The following is a 25,885-nucleotide window of genomic DNA, read 5'->3' on the forward strand; positions in this document are numbered from 1 at the left end:
AGGCATATCAAAGACAGCGTGGATCTGAAAGCGACAGTGTCGAAAATATCTTTGGGTGAAAAATTCACGTTTATGTATTGAAAATTGTTTTCGTGTTAAACATAGAATAAACAACAAAAATAAAAATTCTTTTGTAGGTACTGAATTGTCAGTGAAAAAAATCATTTAGTTGGCTTGAAATATATTACATAATATTTTAATAACAACGATCTTCATTTCCAAGCCAATTCTGACGCCGTTCTTTGTTTAATCATATAATATTATATTAAATTGGTTAATGATAGCAAATCCGTATGATCCGTTTGTACCCAAAATTCGTAAATCTACGGTTTAATCAGTAGTTCTGGCAACGCTGTCTCCGGCAACCACTCACTCTGTTGCCTGAAAGCAGAACTACGATACAGTATTCTTTATCCGCTGCGCTGTAGACGATCAGCGCGCAGCGGCGCAGAGCTAAACTAAATATCGTAATTCTCGGACAGGCTGACGGTAACGCCAGCTACATCTCGGACAGGTTTTGGGCCACGAAATCGCCCATAAGGTGCATGTTGCGCATCTTCTTATTTCTTCAATCAACTGATTCAAAACTCCATATCTTAATTATATTAATTAAACCTGCCATTAGTCCAGTTAATTTAATCACCAATAACTTATTTTAATACGTATACTCTTTATTGGGTAAAATTGTAGGATGGTAACAATGTACCCCTAAGCAAGGACCTTATTCTATACATCCCTCTCATCATCATCATCACTTAGCTTATACCGTCCACTGCTGAACAAAAGCCTCCCTTAACTCTAGCCATTCCTTTCTATTTTGTGCCACTTGAATCCAGTTTCCAGCCACCCTCTTAATATCATCTGTCCATCGACTAGGAGGTCGTCCTCTGCTTCTATAGGCCTGGTGTCTTGGTCTCCATTCCACAAGTCTCTTTGTCCACCGTCCATCTGTCATCCTAGCCACACGTCCTGCCCAATTCTATTTAAGATGTAAGACAGATATCACCGCATCTCTTACTCCTGTTCAATTTCGTATTGTATGATCGGGTATTTTATCTCTGAGTGTAACTCCCAACATGGACCTTTCCGTTTTCCGTTGCATGACCTGTATTCTATATATGTTCTTTTTTGTCAAAGTAAGCGTTTCAGCTCCATACGTGAGGACAGGCAAGACACACTGGTTAAAGATCTTTCTTCTTAAACATATGGGACTATCAGATCTCAGTATAGGCCTTAGTTTACCGAATGCCGCCCACGACAAACCTATTCTTCGTAGAATTTCGTGGGTCTGATTATCCCTTCTAAAACCGATCTCATGCCCTAAGTATTTATATATATATATATATATATATATATATATATATATATATATATGCACTTCTTCCAAAGGTATGTTATTAATGTTTACATTTCCACTCAGTACTAGGTTTGACATGTATTTTGTCTTTGACAAGTTAATTTTTAAACCGACTTTTTCCGAAGCATCATTCAGCATATCCAGCATATTCTTAGCCTCCTGTATGTTGTCTGTTATTAAAATAATGTCATCTGCAAAACAGAGATGATTTATCAATTTGGCATCGATGTTAATTCCTGTTAAATCCCCAGTTTATCATTTTTAACATACTTTCTAGCACAGCAACGAATAGTTTAGGGGACAGTGTGTTTAGGGGACCTTGTCTTACCCCTCGATCGATATTGAATTTGTCTGTGCATTGATTTGTGGATATTCTGATGTTTGCCGTGGCATTATCATATATATGTCTTATGATTGAGGAGTATCGATGATCGATGCGACTCTCACTTAGTGTCTCTAGAAGCTTCCACTGGTCTACCGAATCGAAGGCCTTCTCAAAATCCACGAAGACAAGCATTAGTGGTCTATTATACTCAATGCATTTCTCTTTGTTATTTTGACAGTCAAGGACCTTGACTGTCAGAAGATGGTCATTTGTTCCGTAACCTGATCGGAAACCTGCTTGTTCGCTCGAAAGAAAGAAGTCTATTTTATTTGTCAAACGCTTGGTGAGTATTTTAGTAAATAATTTGTATACGTGGCTAAGAAGGCTGATCGGCCTATAGTTTTTAAGGTCTGTAACGTCACCTTTCTTGTGTACAATAATGATGGTTGCGTTGTTCCACTGTGATGGGGTTATTTCTTCTCCAATGCATTTATTAAATAAGACATTTAAAGCTTTGATGATTTCTGGTGCTCCTTCTTCGTCGCCGGCAGCTCTATTGTTTTTCATATCTCTAAAGGCACTGATAATTTCTTCCTCGATTATTTCTGAAATTTCTTTCGACCCCTGATTTATTACCTTTCGGATGGCGGATTTGATCCCCTGTTGTTTTGATGTTTAAAGTTCTTGATAAAAAAGTTTAATAGAGTGTGGATTTCCTGTTTGTGTGTTACTATGTTGCCGTGTATATCCTTGATCTTTTGTATTTCTTTTCTACCCATTGTACTATTTCTCAATACCTTCAAACTTTGATTCTTCTCTATGACGTTCCTAATTTTTTCCGTATTTTGTTCTCTCCTATGCTTTCTGATTTCTTTGGATATCTCTCTGTTTCAATTTCTATATTCTTGTGTACTCTTGTCCTCCATATCTCTTCTCTGTTTGATTAAAAGTTTTGTTCTTTGATTCAGTTTTTGTTCTTTTACTTTTTTGGGACAGAATTTTTCGATAGTCGTTTGAGTGGCGTCTTTCATATTTTCGTATATTTCGTCTATCTTTCGTTTATTTCATCCCTCTACAGATCTGTAATTGTATCTAACTGTCCTGTTTCCTGTTCAAAACTTGTTCCAAATTTTAACCTGAAACTCCAATTCTGAAATATATACATAGTTTTAATGTTTTACACATTTCGATTATATGTTGACCTTTAACCATTGTTAAACATTCAAAGTACAGTGTATTTTCATCTATTTAAAACACGTTTTAATTACAAGACCAAAAACATGTTTTTGTTTTAACAATACATACATATATTATTGGTTATTAAATTTATTTTTGAAAAAGCGCATCACTAAGATATAAAACCATATTAAACTGGGCCAGTTACAACCAACACCCTTTATAATCAATTAGATTTAAAGTTTTAAACTTTAAATCTTTCTAGAAAAATTACTCCTGAATCTATATAGGTACCTACTTTAAAGTTTCCTAGATGACGAAAGATTGGGTAAATATTAAACCGGAAAATATCCTGCAGAATATTTTTAAGTTAATTAAAGTTTAAAAGAAATTTCAAAGCCAAACGGTGCTTGGAACAAATTTGAAGAGATTTTGAGAAATAGTCTATGGATCTAGAAAGTAGTAAATTAATATTGATTGATCGTTCGTGCAAATTATTATCTAATTAGTTTATTAAAATATTAATGTAATATTACAGTGTAGAGGGTGGTCCGAACTCTTTTACTTTTTACCGGTTTTACTTAAAAATAAGTAAAAAAGTTTATATAAGTTTATGTCCTAAAAAGGCCTAGTTTCGGAGATACAGGGTATAGAAGTTTTATTTTTATTTTGATTTTTCCAAATAATGTGTGAACTAACGTCGATTTTTGGATGAAAATTGTGTTTTGGAGTTTTTGAAATGAGAATATTTATTTTGATGTCAATATGACTCCTACTTGTAGAGGGCGCTACCTACATTTTTTAACTGGTTTGAAGAATAATAACTTTTCGACCATACCTGTATAAAACTACTGAGTAAAAATATAATTTACGCAGTTTGTTACGTAAAAAAGGCTCTTGGAAAAAAGTCGCAACAAGTAATAGTTCTCCAGATATTTGGAATCGAAATACCTAATCATTACATGTCATCAGTGACCTCGTCACCACGTCATAAATTAAACATGTTAACTAGATAGTTATTAGACTGAAATTATAAATTTGAAATGTTTTTATGTCAAAGCTTCAACAGAAACTGTTTTATCGTAATTTTTTCGAAGAAAACTGTATGATTAAATTTAAAAAAAATGAAAGTTACCAAATTTATCTTTTACGCCAAATACATATGTCTATACAGGGTGGGCCACTGAAAACTTACAATGGCTATAATTTTTAAACCAAAAAAGATATCAAAAAAATAAAAAATACCGTTTCTATAATATCGAGGGGAAAACATAGGACGTATTTTTGAACCACCCCGACCTACCCCTAAGGCGGCACCACTACTCACTTGAAAATCTTAAATGGCAACACCCCACTTGTGGCGCCTTTTTGGAAAGCCCATGAAAAATGCTAAACGATGATCATAAAGTTTTTAGGGTGAAATTGAAAAACTACCCCTTACACGAAAAATTAGGTGGACATTAATGGGAAAAGTGATTTTTTCAGCATAAGTTACAAATTGGGACCCAGCTAAATGAGTTTTTTTTTCAAACTACCCCGACCCACCCCTAGGTCCACCCCCTCACTTCTAACCTCAAGATAGCGATACCTCACTTGTGACATCTCTTTGGAAAGCGTATAAAAAATGCTGAACGACTGTCATAAAAAAGGACGAAAAAAATAGAGCCTAAAAATAAAACAAAAATGTCAAAACTTGTCAAAATCAATAGAATGAATTATTTTTGTATCCATGTTGAGAAGATTGAGTTGTCAATCCATGTATCCATTGCGAGAAAAAATTGCGGCAGAGGAGAACTGAAGCATGTCGAAATATTCCAAGAGAGACTTTCCAAAAAGTGAGAGAAGAATTTGAAAATCGTTTGTATTTTTGCATGGAACAAAACGGCTGTCATTTTGAGCAATTATTAAAATAAATTATCATTTTAAATTTCTTTCAAATTGTCACACCTACATTTCTTGTCACTAACCAGTAATTAAGTTGAAGTCTGTATGACCATCTTTTAGCAATTTCAATTAGCTTTCCAAAGAAGTGTCACAAGTGGGGTATCGCTATCTTGAGATTAGAAGTGAGGGGGTGCCACCCAGGGGTGGGTTGGGGTGGTTTGAAAAATACTTCATTTAATTGGGTCCCAATTTGTAACTTATGCTGAAAAAATCACCTTTTTCATTAATGTGCACCTAATTGTTCGTGTAAGGGTAGTTTTTCAATTTCACCCTAAAAACTTTATGATCATCATTTAGCATTTTTCATGAGCTTTCCAAAAAGACGCCACAAGTGGAGTATTGCCATTTAAGATTTTCAAGTGAGTAGGGGTGCCTCCTAAGGGATAGGTCGGGGTGGTTCAAAAAATACGTCATATGTATTCCCCCTCGATATTATAGAAACGGTACTTTTTATTTTTTTGATATCTTTATTGGTTTAAAAATTATAGCCATTGTAAGTTTTCAGTGGCCCACACTGTATATCCATTCTAAATATCTTGAGAACGGTTGCTCTTAGCGATTCTTACCAAGAGGCTCTTTTTATAAGTAAAAAAATTCGGAAATATATATTTTTTTCACAAAGTAGTTTACAGGTATGGACGAAACGTTATTACAGTTTCAAACAGTTAAATAGTATGTAAGTGGCGCCCCCTACAAGTCGGGGTCATATTGACATCGAAAACAAATTTCTATGTCAAAAAATATCCAGACTTTTTGACCAATTTTTATCCAAATATCCACCATATTTCAGAAATTATTTAGAAAAAAAACGAAATGAAAATGAAACTTCTACACCCTGTATCTCCGAAACGAAGCATTTTAGGACATACATTTAGAGGAATTTTTTCACTTGTTTTATCTGCATAATATGCTGCCGAAGTTTCCCGAATACAATTCGGACCATCCTGTATAACAATATATAAAAAATGTTCTAATGGCATCTCATAACCTGCTATAGAAAATAAAATCTTTTCAACGAGAGGATTACATCACAGTGACAGTTGCCTGTCTAGGGCACAATGAATACAAATTGTTTCACGGTCTGTTACTGTCATATAAATCCTTTTTTTTTATTCATCAGTAAATTGTTTTATTGAATTGGAAAATAATTTTTATCTCAACTCGTTAGGCAACCACAAAAACGCTCTCGAGTAAGATAGAATTCCTTTGCCAATTGTTTATGTAAAATAATATGTTCGAGCGCTTATACACAGATGGCAGCGCCAGTCTTTTTAAGATAGAAAATTTCAGATAAGAATGTTTTCAAAATAGCGCATAAATTCTGAAGGCGTAGAAACGGTATTTTTGTAGTATTTCCAAGTGGTTTTAAAATAGAAACACCAATTTATTGTATTAATATTTTAATACGCAGTATTAAAAAAAACATTGTTTTATAAATTAAGCAAATACCTCCTACAGTACTTCGACTCACTTAAAAATAATTTTCTTGGAATTGGGAGAGGCTATATTGCCATATTGGGGAATATAAATTCATAAAATTTGTTTTAATATGACAAAACATTTGTTATTTTTGATATACAGGGTGAGTTTCCTACGATGTTCTCTATGGGTATCTCGGAAACTACTGAAGATGGAGATTCGGTTAAATGGGGAAATAATTGCAGTTTTGTGGGGTCATAAATATGCGCCTTTCAGATTTTTGAAAAAGTTCATGGCTTACTAGATATTTCGAAAAAAACAAATTTTGGCTATATTAAAAATTGTCTCTAATTCCATTATAAGCTATTTTAGACAAAAAGTTTTCAGATAAAAGTTGTAGATAATTACATCCTTAATGAGATTGTAGCTTCCGTTTTTTTCTAAAGCCTGTCATTTTTAACATATAACACAAACATATGTATTTTTAAATGGAAACCATAGTTGGCCATGACTTCATAAATAGCGCCATTTTTTAAGCTTTTCAGCATTATAAGCTATAATATGTTTTCTTCGAAAAATTACTGAGTTATAGCAAATTTTTATAATTTTTAGACAATTTCACTTAGTTAGCCATGGAAACGAGTTTAATCTTGTCTTTGCTCTCAGAAATGTGAAGCTGTCAAATCCAAAATTTGTAAATTAAAATAAACAAAAATTGTAAATATGAATTTTTCAAATGAAGAAAAGCGTGTAACGTTGTACTTATCAATAATTAATTACAAACTTTAGCTTTTGTAATGAGGAAGAAATACATACATATACGTATCCGCGTTTAGACTTTTCTATGACCCTTATTAACTACAATATAAATAACAGTTTTATTACTTTTATTAGTTCTAGCGTTCCCAGTTTCGTATTTTAATTACTATAATTGTTTAAATATCTGTCATAAATAGCTAGCGAATTTACCATTTTGTAATTAAATTCGGTATTTATTTCTGGTATTGATTTAATTATATTTTGTGTCCCATGCAACGTGCAGTTATTCAATATAGATATCCTATTTGCTTATGTTTTAATTTGACATTTAATGTATATATTCTGAATAATTTTCGAGGTATGCCGTCTCAAAAGTGGCTCACCCCTATAACTTTTTTAAATGGCACTCTTTTTTTTTAAATGGCACCCTCGGTATACTTTTACTTTATTCGATAGAAAATTGCACTCTGAATAGAATGGCATATCATTTGTCAACTTTTGACATTTTCTCTTAAAAAATAATATTTTACATCTAAATCTAGAGAACCTTGGCTGTTTTAAAAATACTAATTTTTAATCAACGAGCCAAAGAAGATTTGATGTAATTGTTGTAATTTCGTTTCTTTTTCTGGTCCATTAAAAGATGCCCAAATCGTATTTTAATCATATTGTGAACAAGGGTGGCTCATTAGCATATTTAGAAAAAGCATTTTTACGAATAATTTGATACCACACACTTTGTAGTGCGAGTTAAATTGTCGTTATGAACCGCATGTTACAACTTCAAATAAGCCATATGCAATTTTTTTTCTATCGAATAAAGTAAAAAAATTCCGACAGTGTCATTTAAAAATCAAAAGTTGGAGTCATTTCCGGTGAAACAGGAAGTAACCATAAATAATTGAATACGTCAATCAATCCTAATTTAAGTCATATACTAACATACCAAGTCTCGTTTTTTTCTCTGAAAAAGATAAAAAAGGTATAGGGGTGAGCCTCTTTTGAGACGCCACCCGGTATACTCTTTTATATCACTCTAAAAATTTTAGGAACATATTCGAAAGTATAGGTATTCAAAGTCGGTATTCCAGGTAGATATTCAAATTTATGTTAAATGTTAATATTTATATTAATAATATTTTCTCACAATAGGTCTATTCAGTTTTCTGTAGTAGACCCTGTATATCAATGTATGGATTATTCTTTAACCCATATTAAATACCTACAGTATAAATATCTGTTTATTATCTACTACTTATAAGTACGTTCAGTTTATTTTAATTGTTCGAAATACTAATAATATCAATAAAATTGTTTATTTATAGTCAATCTTTACCCAGCTAATATTTTCCATAATATATTAATAATACTCGCCTTGGCCTTAATTTTGAATAATTTATTTGCTATTTTACTAAGGGCAGTGTGATAATAAATGTTGATATATTTTAAAGTTAAACATTTAATATAGTAAATTTATATCATATTCCAATACATCAATTATGTACAGTTTGACAAATATAGGAAGTGACTTGGGGATAGCACCGGCCGTGCACACGATAGAGAGAGAATGATGCAGTTACGCTACGAAAAATTTGATTGAAGCAAATTTGTGGGATGTCCACTGCACATCGAGGGGCGTCTCTTATTTTATATTTCTCACGTCTCTAGCTATACTTGTTAAGTTGTAGAGCAAATGTTTGTAAGAAATAGAGTATAAATAAATATAATTAATAGTACCCTTATAGGAACTACGTAAAATACAAAATTTTTATCTTTAACGCAAACAGGCCCAAATGCTTTAGAATTTTTTGTTCTAATTTCCAAAATGAAAGAACCTTTGATTTTTGAAATGAATCATATTTTTAATTGGTTTTGTCTAAAAACAAAATTTGATTTATTTATACTGATATAATATTTTTAGAAAATAAAAATATTGTCATATATGAATAAATATGTTTACTCGGTGTTTAGGAATAATATTGTTTAAGATTTGATATACATCTATAAATATATCGGTAATTGCAATTTAATATGTGCATATTTTGTCTTTAAAAGCCTTTGTAAACAAGTATGTTTTTATGATTATTACTATTATGTAATAACTAATTAATTTTTTGTATTTATGGTCAACAATTTTAAAAATATAACTATAGCTTCGTATGTAATTAATATTAATAGCATTTTACTATAAAAGAGAGACGTTAAAAATAATAATTTGTACCTTTTATAGAGTAAATAATTTCTATGGGAAGATATTCATATAAATTTTTCTTTTATTACTTGATTTTCTTAAGCTTTTTCTTTGACAAAAAAATCCTTCTGTAACTTCTCTAATCATTACAGCTTTTATCTTGTCCTTGCATATTTTTTTAGTTACAAAGTGTCAATGCCTGTATGCTCCAAACACTTGTAATCCGTTTTTTGCTAGATTTTTAAATACTTTATAAGGGTGTTAACAACAAGTAAAAACATATTATCGTATATTTAAATATGATTTTTTTTCTTTTCAGTCATGGGGAAGATCTAATTGTCACTCCGTTTGCACAAATTCTTGCCAGTCTTCGCAGTGTTCGCAATAACTTCCAATGTCTCACCAACGTACCATCCAACAAGTAAGTATAATTAAGTATAATTTTAATTAGTGTTGCACAAGAGTCTTAAAAAAGTCTTGTAAGATCAAGACTCTTGCAAGAAATTCAAGACAAGCCTTTCAAAATTTCTCGTCTTGAATTTCAAGACAAGACAAGACTTTAATATGCAAGAAATTTCAAGAGTACAGACATAACAAAAAAAATCTCTTCATGGGCTATATTGACTATCAGAAAGCGTTCGACTCCATACCACACAGCTGGCTGTTGCAAGTTCTAGAAATCTACAATGTTGACCCCAAAATCTGCCGATTCTTTAAAGAGACCATGCCTTCATGGACGACCTCCCTCAACCTCAGGTCTGCTCCCTTTGACATAACATCGCCAAAAATTCCAATTCGTAGAGGGATATTCCAAGGGGATTCTTTTAGCGCCCTTTGGTTTTGTCTAGCCTTAAATCCACTATCGCGGATAATCAATGAAACAGGTTATGGATTCTCACTACGAACGAGAAACAGACGTCATCTCATTACACACCTACTATACATGGATGACTTGAAGATATATGCTGCAACAAAAAACCAACTTGAAAACCTTCTGCGTACCGTTCATAAAATCAGCGCAGATATTGGAATGACCTTTGGTACGAGCAAATGTCAGACTGTTTCAATCATAAGAGGAAAACTATGCGAAACACCAGAATTGAATCTAGATGAGAAAACTATTATCTCCGCAATGTCGACTGAGCCGTATAAATATCTTGGAATGCTACAAACACACAAAATAGAACATGGAATTATTAAAAACCGCCTATCGACCGCCTTCCGACTGCGACTTACCTCCCTTCTAAAGACAGGTTTGAATTCTAAGAACCTCTTTAAAGCAATAAACACTTATGCCCTACCGGTTCTTACATATTCTTTTGGAATAGTCAAATGGACCCATACAGACTTGGAATCCCTAAATCGCCTGGTACGAACAACCTTAACCAAATTTAGAAATCACCACCCAAGAGGCGCACGGAACGGGTGACCCTCCCTCGAAATCTTGGAGGTAGAGGTTTACTGGATGTTGTTAATGTCTGTCGGGAGCAAATAAAGAGCCTCAGAGAATACTTTTATACCAAGAACAGCAACCTTTACGTCACGGTGTCTTCAGCTGATGTCAAATACACCCCCTTGAACCTCAGTAGAAACAATATGGTGCTTTTCCAACTCCTACATCAATCACTAATAAAATAGCTACTTGGGGAGCCAAGGAGTTACACGGACGGTACCTAAATGAGCTAGATCAACATCACATTGAAAAGGTGGAATCATTGCACTGGTTAACATCGGGTTATCTCTACCCAGAAACCGAGGGATTCATAGTGGCTATGCAAGACCAAGTTATTCCAACACGCAACTACCGGAAACTCATCCTAAAGGAGAATATATCAGACAAGTGCCGTAGATGTGATTCTGGAAGTGAAAACATAGAACACATTTTATCAGGGTGCAGTAATCTTGCGAGTACAAAGTATCTGGAAAGACACAACAGAGTCGCATCAATCATCTACTTGGAGATCCTCAAACAATTCAACATTGACCGAGGAATCCAAGAGCCCTACTACAAATATCATCCACCACCCGTAGTCGAAAGTAATAGTTTCAAAATATACTGGGATAAAACAATCTTAACAAATAAAACCATTAGAAGTAACAGACCGGACATCACGCTTATAAATAAAATTAAAAAAACAGTTTTACTAATTGATATTTCTATTCCTAACAACAACAATATACAAAGCAAGTTTACAGAAAAAATAACAAAGTATCAAGATTTGAGAATAGAAATAAAAAATATATGGCAAATGGAATCGGTCCAGGTAGTCCCCTTGAGTGTCTCAGCCATTGGAATTATCCCGGTCAACCTGAAAGAACAAAGAGACATGTTCGATTTATATTCAATACTAGAATTTAAAGAACTAATAGAAATATAGAATCTTCTTACAATGCGCAGTAGATAACGCAACGTTTACCGGCAGCCAGACGGGCCGCATGCTGTTCTAGAGAGCATAGTAAAAGATATCAAAGAGCCAGACGAATAGAAATAGAAAGAACAGTCTTATAATACTTGTTTTTCCGGCGTTGCTAGCTCTCGTACTAGAAGTTTCACTTGAAAAATCGCGAATTTTCAAAATTGTTTTAATAATCGAAAAATGCTTCAGTAGGCCCTAAGTTAACTTAACTTACTAAAATTTGGTTTGGGTCCCATGCCCAACCAGTTATAAGTATAATACTTTGAAATTTTACCAGCGGCCGCAAGAAATAGGTACCTAACTTAGAAATTAAGTTAGTTATTATATAATTAGCCTAATTAATAACGGAGAACTGTTAAAGTAATTAAAGAAAAGAAAACTTATATAAATTCTAGCCCATAACGACAGCTTTTCATTTTCAAGATCTATTAGCGTCATCGTGAAATCCGACATAATCCAATCTACTTAATATAGTCTAATTAAGAAATTCGAACTGCATTAATTTGTAAGATTTCATATTAAGACGCGGCATAAAAGGCTTATTAGAGTTTCTTTGTATCTGACAGTTCGTAAATGAGCTCAATTCTCTATAGAGCCCCTCTATTCAAGTTTGCAAACTCGTCTGCCTCCATTGATAATAAAGGTTTCGAAGTACGCCTTTCAAGGTGAAGTGATAAACATAACGACAGTCTACGGGGCACAACTGATAAATAAGTTAGGCATTGTCACGGTTCTGTATTTAGAGCAACATGGCATAACAAAGTTAGAGACACAGTAACTTCGCTTGTTCCACCAAAGTTAATGAATTTTTAATTTTAAAGTTTTTTATGATTATTTTATTCTGTCTTCGTACAATATCACATAGCGTTGGCAATAAGTTTGCAAAGTTGGCAAATTTAGACAGTGTTTCATAGAAGAATGGACACTACAAGGAGCTTTTTTTGAGGCAATGTTTAATCAAAAGCATCCAAGTGTGGCTTTAAAGCAAGAAAAGAGCCGTCTAAAATGGAGAAATTTAACATGAACAGTTTATTAATTTTTCACATTAATAGAGGGTGTTTTTCAAAAGTCCTATAACTATGACTTAAGTCAGAATTGATTGACGTATTCAATTAGTTCTTGTCATTTCCTGTTTCACAGGAAATAACGACAAGTTTTGATTTTTAAATGGCATCTTCGGCATGTTTTACTTTATTTGATTAGAAAATGATATTCTGAATAGAATAACATGTATGTTAACTTTTGACAGCTTCGCTTAAAAATAATAGAGTTTTAATTTTCAATCTAGAATGCCATGGCTGTCTTACGACCATTAGTTTTTACTCAATGAGCCTTAAGAAAATAGATATGAAGGTCTAATGTTTTTCGAGACTTTTCATGGCCGGTTAAAAGATGTCCAAATCGTATTTCTAATCATAACTTATTTTTTTCATATGGAACAAGGGTGGTATACCAGTGCGTCTCAAAAGTGGCTCACGCCCTATAACTTTTTTATTTTTTCAGATAAAAAAACGAGATTTGCTATGTTAGTATATGACATAAATTAGGATTGATTGACGTATTCAATTGTTTTTGGTCACTTCCTGTTTCACCGGAAATGACTACAACTTTTAATTTTTAAATAGCACCCGCGGTAAATTTCTACTTTATTCGATAGAAAATGACGCTCTGAATAGAATGATATATCATATACGTCAACTTTTGACATTTTTGTTTAAAAAAAATCGTATTTTAAATTTCAGGTGGCTGTGTTAATCAAGGAGTCTTGGAAAAATAGAATTGATTAGTAGTGGGAACTATCGAATGAATACTATCGAAACATTCGATAGTTGCAATTCATTCGAATAATTCGATAGTTAGTAAGAAAACATTCGTTGAAAACTATTCGAATAAAAATTATCGAATAGATCCGTCATCTGCCTTGAAACATTGTATTCTAGTAATTCGGCAGCAAAAACCATTCATTTATAAAATTCATTCATTTATGAAATTCATTTATTCGTCAGGATCGATTATAATAAAATATTAACTGAATTTTAGTTGTCGCCCGGCGACGTAGGTTTCTTTCCGAGAAAACCGACAGCGGTCGGTGGCAATGCTATGAAAGAAGCCGGCATCTTTGATTTTTTGCGGAGTCAGATAAAAATAAGGACACATTCTTTTTTTTATTAAGGTGCTAGTATTTACACAGAAAATACATAATGAAGGGCGCTGTTGCCATATTTTGGTATTAGTTGATTAGCAAAGAATATTATTGTTTGGCTTTAGTTAGTTAGGGATAGTATGTCTATATATTCTGCATTTTTTTTTATTAATATTCTGTTGTTACACTGCAATAATACTTGTTATTTTGGATGTAGGAAAATGATTTTTAATATTTTAAAGCAGACTGGTTTAATAAATAATAATAACAGTAATAATTTGTTATACCTATTAACAACAAAATTTAAAATCATTTAATGTAAACATTATTTTAAGTAGTAGCAAAATATAAACAACAAATTAGATGTCAAAATTATTTATATTAGATCCTATTTAAATATTTAAAAATAATATACTCATAATAAATTTTTTGGCAACGTTGGTTTATTAAAGAATAATAATTATAGAACTAATTTGTTATATTAACAACAAATTTTAAAATCATGAAATATAAACATTTATTAATTTTCTAAGCATGCAATGTAATGGAAGGAAAATATAAATAAAAAATTAGAAATCAAAATTATTTATATTAGGTGCTTTATATTACTATTTAAAAATTATATTTACTTTTACTGGCATTTACTTTTACTGGCATTTACTTTTTTTACGCAAAAAACTACATGTAAGAGAATTAGCATAAACAAAATACAAACATTGTTAACCTTTTTTTTAAATTGGCACGTGTAAAACTTTCATTTTAATTTTCTCACCCCATAGTTTTAGTTCGATAACCATTACCACATTACTTAAATATGATTATTAAGTTCAACTAATTCATATTATTAACACATCTAAAATACAAATATGTATTTTTAAAATTAATTGTTAGTTCATCTCATCTCTCATAAAAACTGCTACTTCTCAAAATTTCCCATTAAAAAATAGACCATATACCATATAAAATTAAATAATTGAAAGATCGGACTACGGAAAGCCACACAAATTTTCGGAAAAATTTTGACCACCTGCACATGCACACAATCGTCAATAAATAAAATTAAAAAAAACTACTATTTTAGTATTTTAAATATTTTAATAAACGCAAGAATAGCACAGTATTTATACGGCGAAGTTATAAAAATTTGGAAGAATTAATAATGCACTGACGCACACAAAAATCAAATGAATACTAAATTTCATTTACCAAAAGCATTCGATAGTCGTGGCTCAACGATAATCATTTAGTCGCACGGCGAGGTTGTCACATATGCTTTAGTATACAAATGAATGAATGATTTTATTCGAATAAAACCATTCGATAGATGAAATAATTCATTCAGAAACCATTCGATAGTCTAATTCATTTGATAGTTCCCATCGCTAGAATTGATCGCCTCATGTTTTTCGTGTCTTGTCCTGGCCGGTTAAAAGATGCCCAAATCGTATTTTTAATCATATCTAAATTTTTTCAAACGGAACAAGGGTGGCTCATTAGCATATTTGGAAAAAAACATTTTTTACAAATAATTTGGTACCACATACTTGGTATTTCGAGTCAAATTGTCGTTATGAACCGCATGTTGCAATTTCACATAAACCATATTCGAAAATATCAATAGTTGACATATTATGATATAATTCAGTGTGTCATTTTCTATCGGATAAAGTAAAAACATACCGAGGGTGCCATTTAAAAATCAAAAGTTGTAGTCATTTCCGGTGAAACAGGAAGTGACCAAAAACAATTGAATACGTAAATCAATCCTAATTTATGCCATATACTAACATACCAAATCTCGTTTTTTTATCTGAAAAAATAAAAAAGATATAGGGGTGAGCCACTTTTGAGACGCACCGGGTATTAACAAAACGCATTTTTTACGAATAATTTGGGTATTGCTGCGGGTCTGGACCCACCCCCCCCTCCCCCCGAGAGCTTTACGCAAAAATCGCCAAGAATTTACTTTGGTATTGTAAAATATTCATTTTTCATTCCAACTATTGCTTTCTACAGGGTGTTTCAAAAAACATGTACCATCTCTAGTGAGGATATTCCTCACGTAAAAATAAGATTTATTTTTCTTATCAACACAGGTCCGATTCTGCTCTGTTTTGTAGCTAAAGGGTGTAGCTACAGAGGTTACAAAGTCTTAATAATCTTTCTATTTATTATAATTTTCGTCTAAGTACCTATTTTTAGTGATTCGAATGAAATTTTGGGGGTAAAAGTTACTATAAGTGCTACATATTTTAAAAAAGTGTCGATAGCATATGGGTTATTACTGGAATATTTTTCAAAAAAAAGCATGTGCGCCGCTGACTTATTCTTTTCGCTAACAAAAGGAAAAAAGTCAGTAGCGTACATGCTTTTTACAAAAATATTTTAGTAATAACCCATATCCACGTCCATGGTGAATATGTCGACATTTTTTAGCTTTAAAATATGTCGCATTTATTGTGACTTTTACCAACAAAGTTTCATTCGAAACGCTAAAAGTACTTGGAAGAAAATTATAATAAATCGAAAAATCTTAAGGCTGTAACACCCTGTAGCTACGAAACAAAGCAGAATCGGACCTATATTGATATGAAAAATAAATCCTATTTTTACGCGAGGAATCTCCCCACGTGAGATGGCACATGTTTTTTGAAACACCCTGTAGATTGGCACTCACAATTAGAACATGTTCAAAAAATTTTTAGAATAGTATCACAAACTAATTTAGAGTATTTTTTATTAATTAAGTTATTTTTGTATAATTTGTATTCTTTTTGTTCAGTTTTTTATTTTTATATCAGGTTTTTTAATTTTATATCTTTTTAGTTATTTTTTGTTATCAAAGATATTAATTATAGGTACTTTTTTATTTCGTGATCAATTTTTCTCTTTATTGGACCCCCCCTCCAAGCAAAAACATAAATATGCCATTGCTTTAGATTGAAATTTGAGAAACTATTTTTTAAGAGAAAAAGTAAAAAATTGATATATTATGAGGTGTCATTTTATTCAAAATGTCATTTTCTAGCGAATAAAGTAAAAAATACCGAAGGTGTCATTTATAAATAAAAACAGAAGTTGTAGTAATTTCTGGAGAGACAGGAAATGGCCAAAAAAACCGAGTAACTTTAATCAATTCTAATTTATGTCATATGTATATTGTTACAACCACCCGGTCTATTAAAGATAACCAACTGTCCAGTAGCATTAATATCATAATGTTAACAATCTCGTTTTACTGTTATATTATATTTCCAAATTTATTTTCCAGATCCAGACGATCTTCTGGAGCTGCCTCCGTTTCTACACCCCAACCACGAAATTTAAACCCCGGAGGTAAGTTACTTTACCAGTTTGGGCGTTGTTGAATATACTCGTATAATCCTATGGCTTTGCAGTGGGCGTTATAGTATTAAAGTTCGAACAAAATATGCGTCAAAATTGTGTTTTTTACCCCTTCGCCTACATAAAAGGTCGGTTAGACTGTAAACAAAGTAGTTTCGTTTACATTCTTACTTAAATACTTTATAGAAAGTTTTTTAGATGGAAGGCATTGTGAAATTACGATTAAAAAGGTTTATTTAAAAAATTCAAATTATAGTTTTTAGTTCGTTTCATATGTGGGTGACCTAAAAATACACTCACCGGTACGAAAAAACGGGCACATTCGAATGTAGAATGTCGGGAGTTAATCACCGCGACCTCATAGATCTATTGCGTATTAGACCCTTATAGAGCCTTTCTTGAGTTATAACGAGTTATAATGGTTCCCGCTTGGAAAATAGAATGGTTCTGGTCCAGTTAGTAGAGTGTTCGCTCCTTTTCTCGCTAAATAATTTGCTTTTTCATTGCCCTTCTATCCCTTGGTGGGGATAGAAGGGCAATGAAAAAGCAAATTATTTAGCTCTAATTAGTTAATTAATAATTATTAACACTCTACCACTGGACCTTGGTGGAGGAAGCCAAGGAACAATTATGTTCATACAAAACCGGCTAGTAGAAGAACTACAGTCGGATGAGATTCTGGGAATGATCTCGGACCTTACACCACCAGTCCAACTCTTGACGCGCACCTACAACGTCCTGTTTCCGAATAGGGACGAGTGGAATAAGCCGGGAAACGGTTTACTACATGCGGAAATGTGTTGGTACACGGACGGATCCAAAAACGAAAAAGGATCTGGAGCAGGAATTTACTGCAGCAGTCCAAAGACTGAGATCTACTACAGTCTTGGAAAACACACCACGATCTTCCAAGCTGAGCTATATGCTATTGAAACCTGTGTGCAACTGCTGGTAGAACAGCAATACACCGGGAAAACAATATGCATATTTTCGGATAGTCAAGCCGCGCTGAAAGCACTTGAGGCAACGAAAGCACGTCTATGACGATTCTTCATTGTAAGAAACTACTCAATATACTGGGAGATAGGAACAAAGTGTCGCTAATATGGATACCGGGACATGTCGGCCTAGAGGGAAATAAACGTGCTGATTCCCTCGCCAAAATTGGTGCAGGCTCGCCATTCGTGGGCCCAGAACACTTAGCGTTCCTAAAAATCTCGCAAGAGACAGGCTCTGTGAATGGGTTAGGAGTGCGACGTTCCGGGACTGGAATGACAGTCCCGGAATGGAACATGCCAAGAAAATCCTAGCAGGGCCATCCAAACATAGAACAGGAGAACTCCTAAAGGCCGACGTAGGAATGGAACGCGTGTGCTCACTGCAGTGTACACGGGCCACTGCCGGCTGAAATCTCACCTACAGAGGACGGGACTGGTGGAAGATGCCCAATGCCGACTCTGTATGGAAGATGACGAAACAATGAAGCACGTTATGTGTACCTGCCCCGCTGGGAGCAGGACCAGGTTTGAGATGTTTGGCAAACCCATGCTAGACCTATCAGACCTAGGAGACATATCGCCCTCAGACATAACGGCCTATATTAGGAGGCTGGGTCTTGAGGGTGAACTTTGACGCTCTTGTAAATTAGAGCGTGTAGAAACTGAGCCACAATAGGCCCTCGCGGCCTCAGTGGAGGGTCCCCATGGGACCCACTCTTAGTCAATACAATACAATACAATACAATCCCTTGGGCATTCTTTGACCAACTTCGAATTGACGGTTACTGAGTTGATCGCTTTTAGTGGTGCCCCATACAGCACATCAAATCACATTTACGATGTGTTTACATTATTAGACGTAGACACAGGATGACACAATTCCCCCAATGTAAATATGCTACGTTTACACATTGTAGTTCAACACGTATGCGTAAAGGTTAAACGTTATCCTCACAAAATAGCCACAGTATAGCATTTACGTATACACAAAATAAGGGATACACAGTGTGCCGTAGGATACACAGTGCTTGTGTATTACGTTCAAACTCTGTTTACACATTGCAGTTGTGACTACCGCGTGTATACGTATGTATTTTGCTTCGTATATCTTGTGCTAGATAAAACTACTTCTTATGAACGAATTTAGGAATTAATACACGTTTTGATGCCTAACTTTTCGTTCTTTTTAAGAAATATTTATTCAATGACACCAATTATATCTTTTTAGAACGAAAATTAGGAAGGCAAAACTTTGTATTTTCCAAAAGTATCTCGATCGTAAGTTCAAGAGAAGTAGCCTTAAAATTGTTCTATTTTTGTTTTATATTAAATGTACCATTTTTCATCCATAAAATGGATTTAAGTGGTTAAAAATTCTTATATTTCTTTATATCATGAAACGCAATATCGCAAATAACACAATAATAATAATTATTTACACTGCAGAAACCAGAAGTAAGAAAACACTGTAAAAGAACAGAATTTGTATCAAAATGTATTAAAAATATAAGTACCTAGTATAACAATACATACTAAAATAGTAAACACTGGTATATCGCCACGATTTGGTGGACCTCGTTTAGTCATTTTTTTCTCCTCTTTTCCCTCCAAGCAGTTGGTTTGTTAGCATACTCATTCAACGAGCACTCTGTTGGACTTTGTTGTATTTTATTTCCAACCTGGAACAATCTCACCCTTAAATTTTATATGAAACTGATTATTGAATATTAAACATATCTGTATATTGATCCATCAATAACTTGCCGAATATCAGTGTAAGAAGTTCTTTGAAGTGTTTAAATCTTTCTTTCTCTGGTCCATTTAGATTTTTATTATTTCCAAATTAAAAAAATATATATTGCAGAGCTAACCTCTTTATCATTATACGAGAATATTTGGAGTTTTCATTCATTGGAGTCAAAATTTGGTAAATTGGGTATCGAGTAAGGGAAGAGTCGCTGCTAATATTAATAATAGTCTTAGGAAGGTGTAACAAGATAATTAAAAACTTGTGCTTACCTTAAAATCTCTTTTAAACTACAGACAAACAGAACATTTATATAGAGCTTCCGAATGATAAAACAATAATGGCTGCTAACACATACCACTCCTAGAAAGGAGAAAGGAGAGAGGACACATAGATACACTTGGTCGGTGTGTCTACGCTGAGGCTACCCGCGCGTGCGCACACCTTCATTTCATGCTAGAATGTAAGACACAACAGTAAACTATTACAAACTGTCTATATAGATATTTATATTATGTGTATACGTCACATTTTTACAAGGTGTGTACTATAGGCACAACTATGATACGAAGTATCACACATACATATGACTTATACATTGTATGTCTCATATACCGACGTCAGATATCATGATTTTAATAATTATTTGTTACGTTACAAAAAACTCTTTAAAATCTTGAGTGCATACGGTATACAATTACTAAACACTGTATGACACAATTCTATCAATATAAACCTGCGTGTATCTCATATGTATATGTTAGAAATAGATGAACACTTAGGTTCACTTTAACATATTTTGTTCCACATGTGTCTCCCTTGTAGAAACGTAATTTCATTTGGACGTGCTGTATGGGCTTTACTATCGGATAAGATAATGGCTATTTCCTGTTTTTGATAGTTCCTATCTAAGATAAATTGTACGCATCTTTCGATAGCGTAAATTTATGCCTGAAGAATGCTGGGGTAGGTGCCCATTGGCTCGGAGTATTTAGTTTTCGGCCTAAATACTCCTATCCCTGTCCGTGCTTTGGTTTTGGAAGGATCAGTATACCACATTATGGTATGGTGTTTTACATGCTGAGCAAACGATTCCTCATTCCAGTCCTTTTTATTACTCAATACTACAATGAGGTGTTTCCCAAAGTTGTAAAACCTAACCCCCATTGGACATGTTCTCATGGCACCTGTGATACATGCCAGTCTTCAGGGGTGCTTACAAAAAAAGAAAAACCAAAAACTAAGACTTTTTTCAAGAAATGATCCCGCCACAAAGGTACAGACAATATTTACAACTCATTTCTTGTTGCCACGGTCGGTCGGTATTTTACTCCAAGGTATAATAATAATGTTTTCTGAAGTTTATGTTTTCTACTTTATTATTGTCCCTAACAAAACAATTAACTAATAAAATAAAACACTCAAAACTGTCATAAAAACTTCAATGGTCAAAAAAACAAAACGAAAACAAACATGTTATGATTTCATAAAATTCAAGGACGTGTTACAGTTATTTAAGATATCTGCTCATTGTTTTGAATAAAATGGATGTTTACATTTGCTCTACGTTATTATTACGACCAACATAATTGATTGAAGCAATAAATAATACATTTTATTATTAAAATTTGCAAGCAGCGAAATATTTTGGCCATTTTTTAGGATTCATTAAACTCGTTCGTAGTGAATAATATTTTTATGTGCGTGTTAAATTTATAGCTTTTAATATTTTCTTTGTCCCTGCTTTCAAGCAATTTATCAAATATTCAGTGTAATTCAATTTTCTCCAATACATCATAAGTGACATTTTGTTCAGCGCACGTTAGCAGGATGTATTTGCGTACTGACGTCATTAAACAGGTGTAATAAAGAAAAATGAATATTTTAAAGGATTTGATGGATAAGTTTTATAAGGCCTATGGCCTATGTGTAGTTTATTTTGTCTGTCTCTTCTGTTTCTGTCGTTTTAAGATTTAGATACAGATTAAGTGAAAATAATTTATAACTTAAATCATAAAACAATTACACATTTTTGAGTATATTAATTTGATGGAAAATCCAATATATGATTGAAATAGGTACTGCATTTTTGAAAGCTTTATATTTTCAAATTTATAAGAGGATATAAAATAAGATTATCTAAATATACAGGGGCGGATACAGGAATTTATTTTAGGAGGAGCCCAAAAAAAGTAATGTAGAATATGCTTTTTAGCGCGCCATTTTTAACCCAAAAGACTAATATTTAACCAATTCACAAATTTTAGGGAGCACCCGGGCTCCATGGGGACCATGGGTACCCGGGCTCCACTCTGTATCCGCCACTATAAATATGGTTTAATAAAAATTATATTTTGAGTATTTTAACATTTATTTTGTAGTTGTTAACATATATTTGCACTATACAGGGTCCGGCAATAGTGCGTCGGGCATCTGTAGCTCCTAGAATAACAAATTTGGGAATTTTGATTAAGTGCAAATCTAAAGTATGTACTAGGATCTATTTCAGGAAAATATTTTAACTTCGATAGGGTGGCTCAAAAAAGTGTGAGTGAATCGGGATGATTTTTTTTAAATGGAACACCCTGTATATTATTGCATTTTTTGCTTCCTTTTAGATCACTTTACATAATCCTAAGACATAAGTAAATATATTTTGATAATTTCAGAGATATTAATAAATAAATAAAAATTATATATTTTTAAGTCTATATTAAAAAAATTATTAATAATACAAGAACTGTCCTGAAATCAAAACTATATTAGATATTTACTTTAGATAGTCTGTACTTACTTTGCTATAAGTATGGAAATCGTAAATCAAACAGGATGTTCAAAATTCTACGCCAAACTTTCTAAAATATAAAATAATTTTTCTTCGTTTTTTTAAATGGAACACCCTGTATATTTTTTTCAATAGATGGAGAATTAACAAATAAACACTTTTTGTATTTAGAGTATTTCAAAATTTTTAACGGTTTCGCAGATATTCCCGGTTTTATATTTCATATGGCCATTTTACACCGTAAATTTTTATCAAAGCCACCCAATGATTTTTCTCTCGTATTTTACCATTGAAAGCGCCATATGAAATAATACTGCGTATATCCGCAAAACTATTAAAAATTTTGAAATACTTTAAATACAAAAAATGTTCATTTTTTAATTCTCAATCTAATAAAAAAATAATATACAGGGTGTTCCATTTAAAAAAACGAAGAAAAATAATTTTATATTTTAGAAAGTTTGGCGTAGAATATTGAACATCCTGTATGATTTACTATTGCCATATTTTATTGCAAAGTAAGAACAGACCATCTAAAGTAAATACCTAATATAGTTTTGATGTCAGAACAGTTCTTGTATTTTTAATAATTTTTTTAAAAAGGGCTGAAAAATATATATTTTTCATTTATTTTTTAATATCTCTGGAACTATCCAAATAGATTTACTCATATCTTAGAATCATGTAAAGTGATCTGAAAGGAAGCCAAAAATGCAATAATATACAGGGTGTTCCATTTAAAAAAAATCATCCAGATCCACTCATACTTTTTTGAGCCACCCTATAGAAGTTAAAATATTTTCCGGAAATACGTCCTGGTACATACTTTAGGTTTGCACTTAAACAAAATTCCAAAGTTTTTTATTCTAGGAGCTACAGATGCCCGACGCACTATTGCCGGACCCTGTATAGTTCATATCAAATAAACTTTTAGTCACGTGATTAAGCTTGACCGGCACAGCGTTGCCCACTTTACATATTTTCTTTTAATCAAAATATTTTAGGTAACAAAAATAAATTAATTCAATAATCAATATACAGGGTGTTTCAAAACAAATGCGAAAAACCTTAGGGAGTGATTCCTTGTTCAAAATAAAGGGTAGTTTGCTTTTTAAAAGTTGGGTCAAAAGTCAACCATTAGGGAGATATCGCGGTACAAAGATGGCGGAAAAATAATGTTTTTATTTTTTATCTTGAAAACGAAAAGAGATAGACTAATGAAATTTTATGGAAGCATTACTGTTATGAAAACACACTTTCAGGTAATTTTTTTCCTTTTTTAAAATGAGTGGAAGGGGTTGAAATAAACTACCCATATCATTCTTGTTAACGAAATTTAAAGAAAAATTTTATCAAACACATGCAAATGCTTTAATTTGGATAGTTTAGTTTGTTTAGTAACTTTTTTACCTCTTGTGTTTTTTTGATAAAGCTCACCGATTAGAAATTAAAAAATAAAATGTAAAGCATTACATGTCAGGACAAAAAACATTTTTAGATTAAGAATCTAGTGATAATAACGATAATAATAATCATCTAGATAATAACGTATTGCAGTAGAGTAATGTCAAATAAAATAATATTAGGAACATCCTAAAAAGTAACAGAGGCCGACTAGATTTTTTCCTAAAAAAATTACAGCAGCCCACTAGATTCTTTATCAGAAAATGTTTTTTGTCCTGACATGTAATGCTTTACATTTTATTTTTAATTTCAAATCGGTGAGTTTTATCAAAAAAATACAAGAGATAAAAAAGTTTCTAAGCAAACTAAACTATCCAAATTAATTTTTTTGCATGTGTTTGATAATATTTTTCTTTAAATTTCGTTAACAAGAATGATAGGGGTAGTTTATTTCAACCCCTTCCACTCATTTTAAAAAAGTGAAAAAATTACCAGAAAGTGTGTTTTTATAACAGTAATGCTTCCATAAAATTTTATTAGTCTATCTCTTTTCGTTTTCAAGATAAAAAATAAAAACATTATTTGTACCGCAATATCTCCCTAATGGTTGACTTTTGACCCAACGTTTATGAAGCAAACTACCCTTTATTTTGAACAAGGATTCACCCCCTAAAGTTTTTCGCATTTGTTTTGAAACACCCTGTATAAACAGTTATTATTTACATCAACAAAACTCACCTTCTTAACAGCACTTAAGGTTAGGTTGTAAACATAAAGGGCCATTACTACCGCTTTCTCGTTCAAAATATTCTAATAAGGTTGCAATGCGTTTTTAAGGGCTATTAAGCTATCTGGTACCACTTCGCACTAAAAGAGGTCCTAAAAAGGACAATGTTCGACTGCAAGGTCTGCTAATAAACATTTTAAGCATAATGTATCACAACATTATTTATTTAAATCAAAAACCCGTAATACAAAACTAAAGTGTCAAAACGATATTGTCATTGTCAGGAAATTAATAAATAAATGTGGCAACTAGACATTTTTTACAGCAGAACTACCACCTGAGTCTCCAGCGGGAAATTTAAATTCCAGTTAGTCAATCCGACGCCGAATATGTCCATAGTTGGCAACAATGAATTTGAAAATTACGCCCTCGATTACGTAACTAAAAGTTTAATTGACAACTAATATAGCTGCAAAGTCTTCAATAAAAACGCTCCGTGACTAGGTATTACTACAGCCTATTTCTGAGATTGATTTCTGAACTTCTTGAGAATGTATGTTTTTTATTTAATTTATGTACCAATCCTAGTAATGTTTTTATTATCCCTAGAATTTTTAGACATCAATCTCGCCAAGAATCACTCATTTTTCATGAAATAAATCTGACAATTGGTCACTAATTAAAGGAATATTCCGATGTAACAAACTGGTTTGACATTACATTTTATGCTAATTTTTAAAGTTATTATTTATTATTGTAAATTTAAGAGGCAAATAAACATAAATAACAAAGTAAATATAAACCATAATTTTTTTTGCAATCCATATAATCTTCTAACCGTAACTTAGGTATTAAATTATAAGATGCATCATAAGTAGTTCTACGCGGCGAATTCATTTTCTGACCCATATACTTTTAACCATAACTTAATTTGCGTTTATTTTTTTACGCAATAACTCTCTATCAATTCTATTCCCAAAGTTTTGTCATTTTTAAGTACGGCAGCTTTTTAATATCGAAATATTCTTGTAAGTCAGTTGAATTCCTGTGACTTCTTCATAGTTCACTTGACTCATGAAACGCGCCTTAAAGATTCAAACAATTCAATAGAAAAAATTGAAGAATAAATTATTGTTTTACCATTATCA

At 32.5% G+C, this 25,885-nt stretch overlaps 1 protein-coding gene across 12 annotated transcripts in view; it reads left to right on the top strand.

Annotated features, from left to right (window-relative positions):
* The window catches only part of LOC115878260 (cAMP-specific 3',5'-cyclic phosphodiesterase), a 743,109-nt gene that overhangs the window by 491,687 nt on the left and 225,537 nt on the right, over positions 1 to 25,885 (top strand). For all 12 annotated transcript variants that reach the window (XM_030894688.1, XM_030894691.1, XM_030894682.1 and 9 more), the window contains 2 exons: positions 9,491 to 9,592; positions 17,003 to 17,067. In XM_030894688.1, coding sequence (XP_030750548.1) covers positions 9,491 to 9,592; positions 17,003 to 17,067 — 167 coding nt within the window. The remainder of the gene's footprint in view (positions 1 to 9,490; positions 9,593 to 17,002; positions 17,068 to 25,885) is intronic.

Source organism: Sitophilus oryzae, unplaced genomic scaffold (genome assembly GCF_002938485.1).
Source record: "Sitophilus oryzae breed Bouriz unplaced genomic scaffold, Soryzae_2.0 scaffold_1507_pilon_pilon, whole genome shotgun sequence".
In the NCBI taxonomy this organism is placed as follows: domain Eukaryota; kingdom Metazoa; phylum Arthropoda; class Insecta; order Coleoptera; family Curculionidae; genus Sitophilus; species Sitophilus oryzae.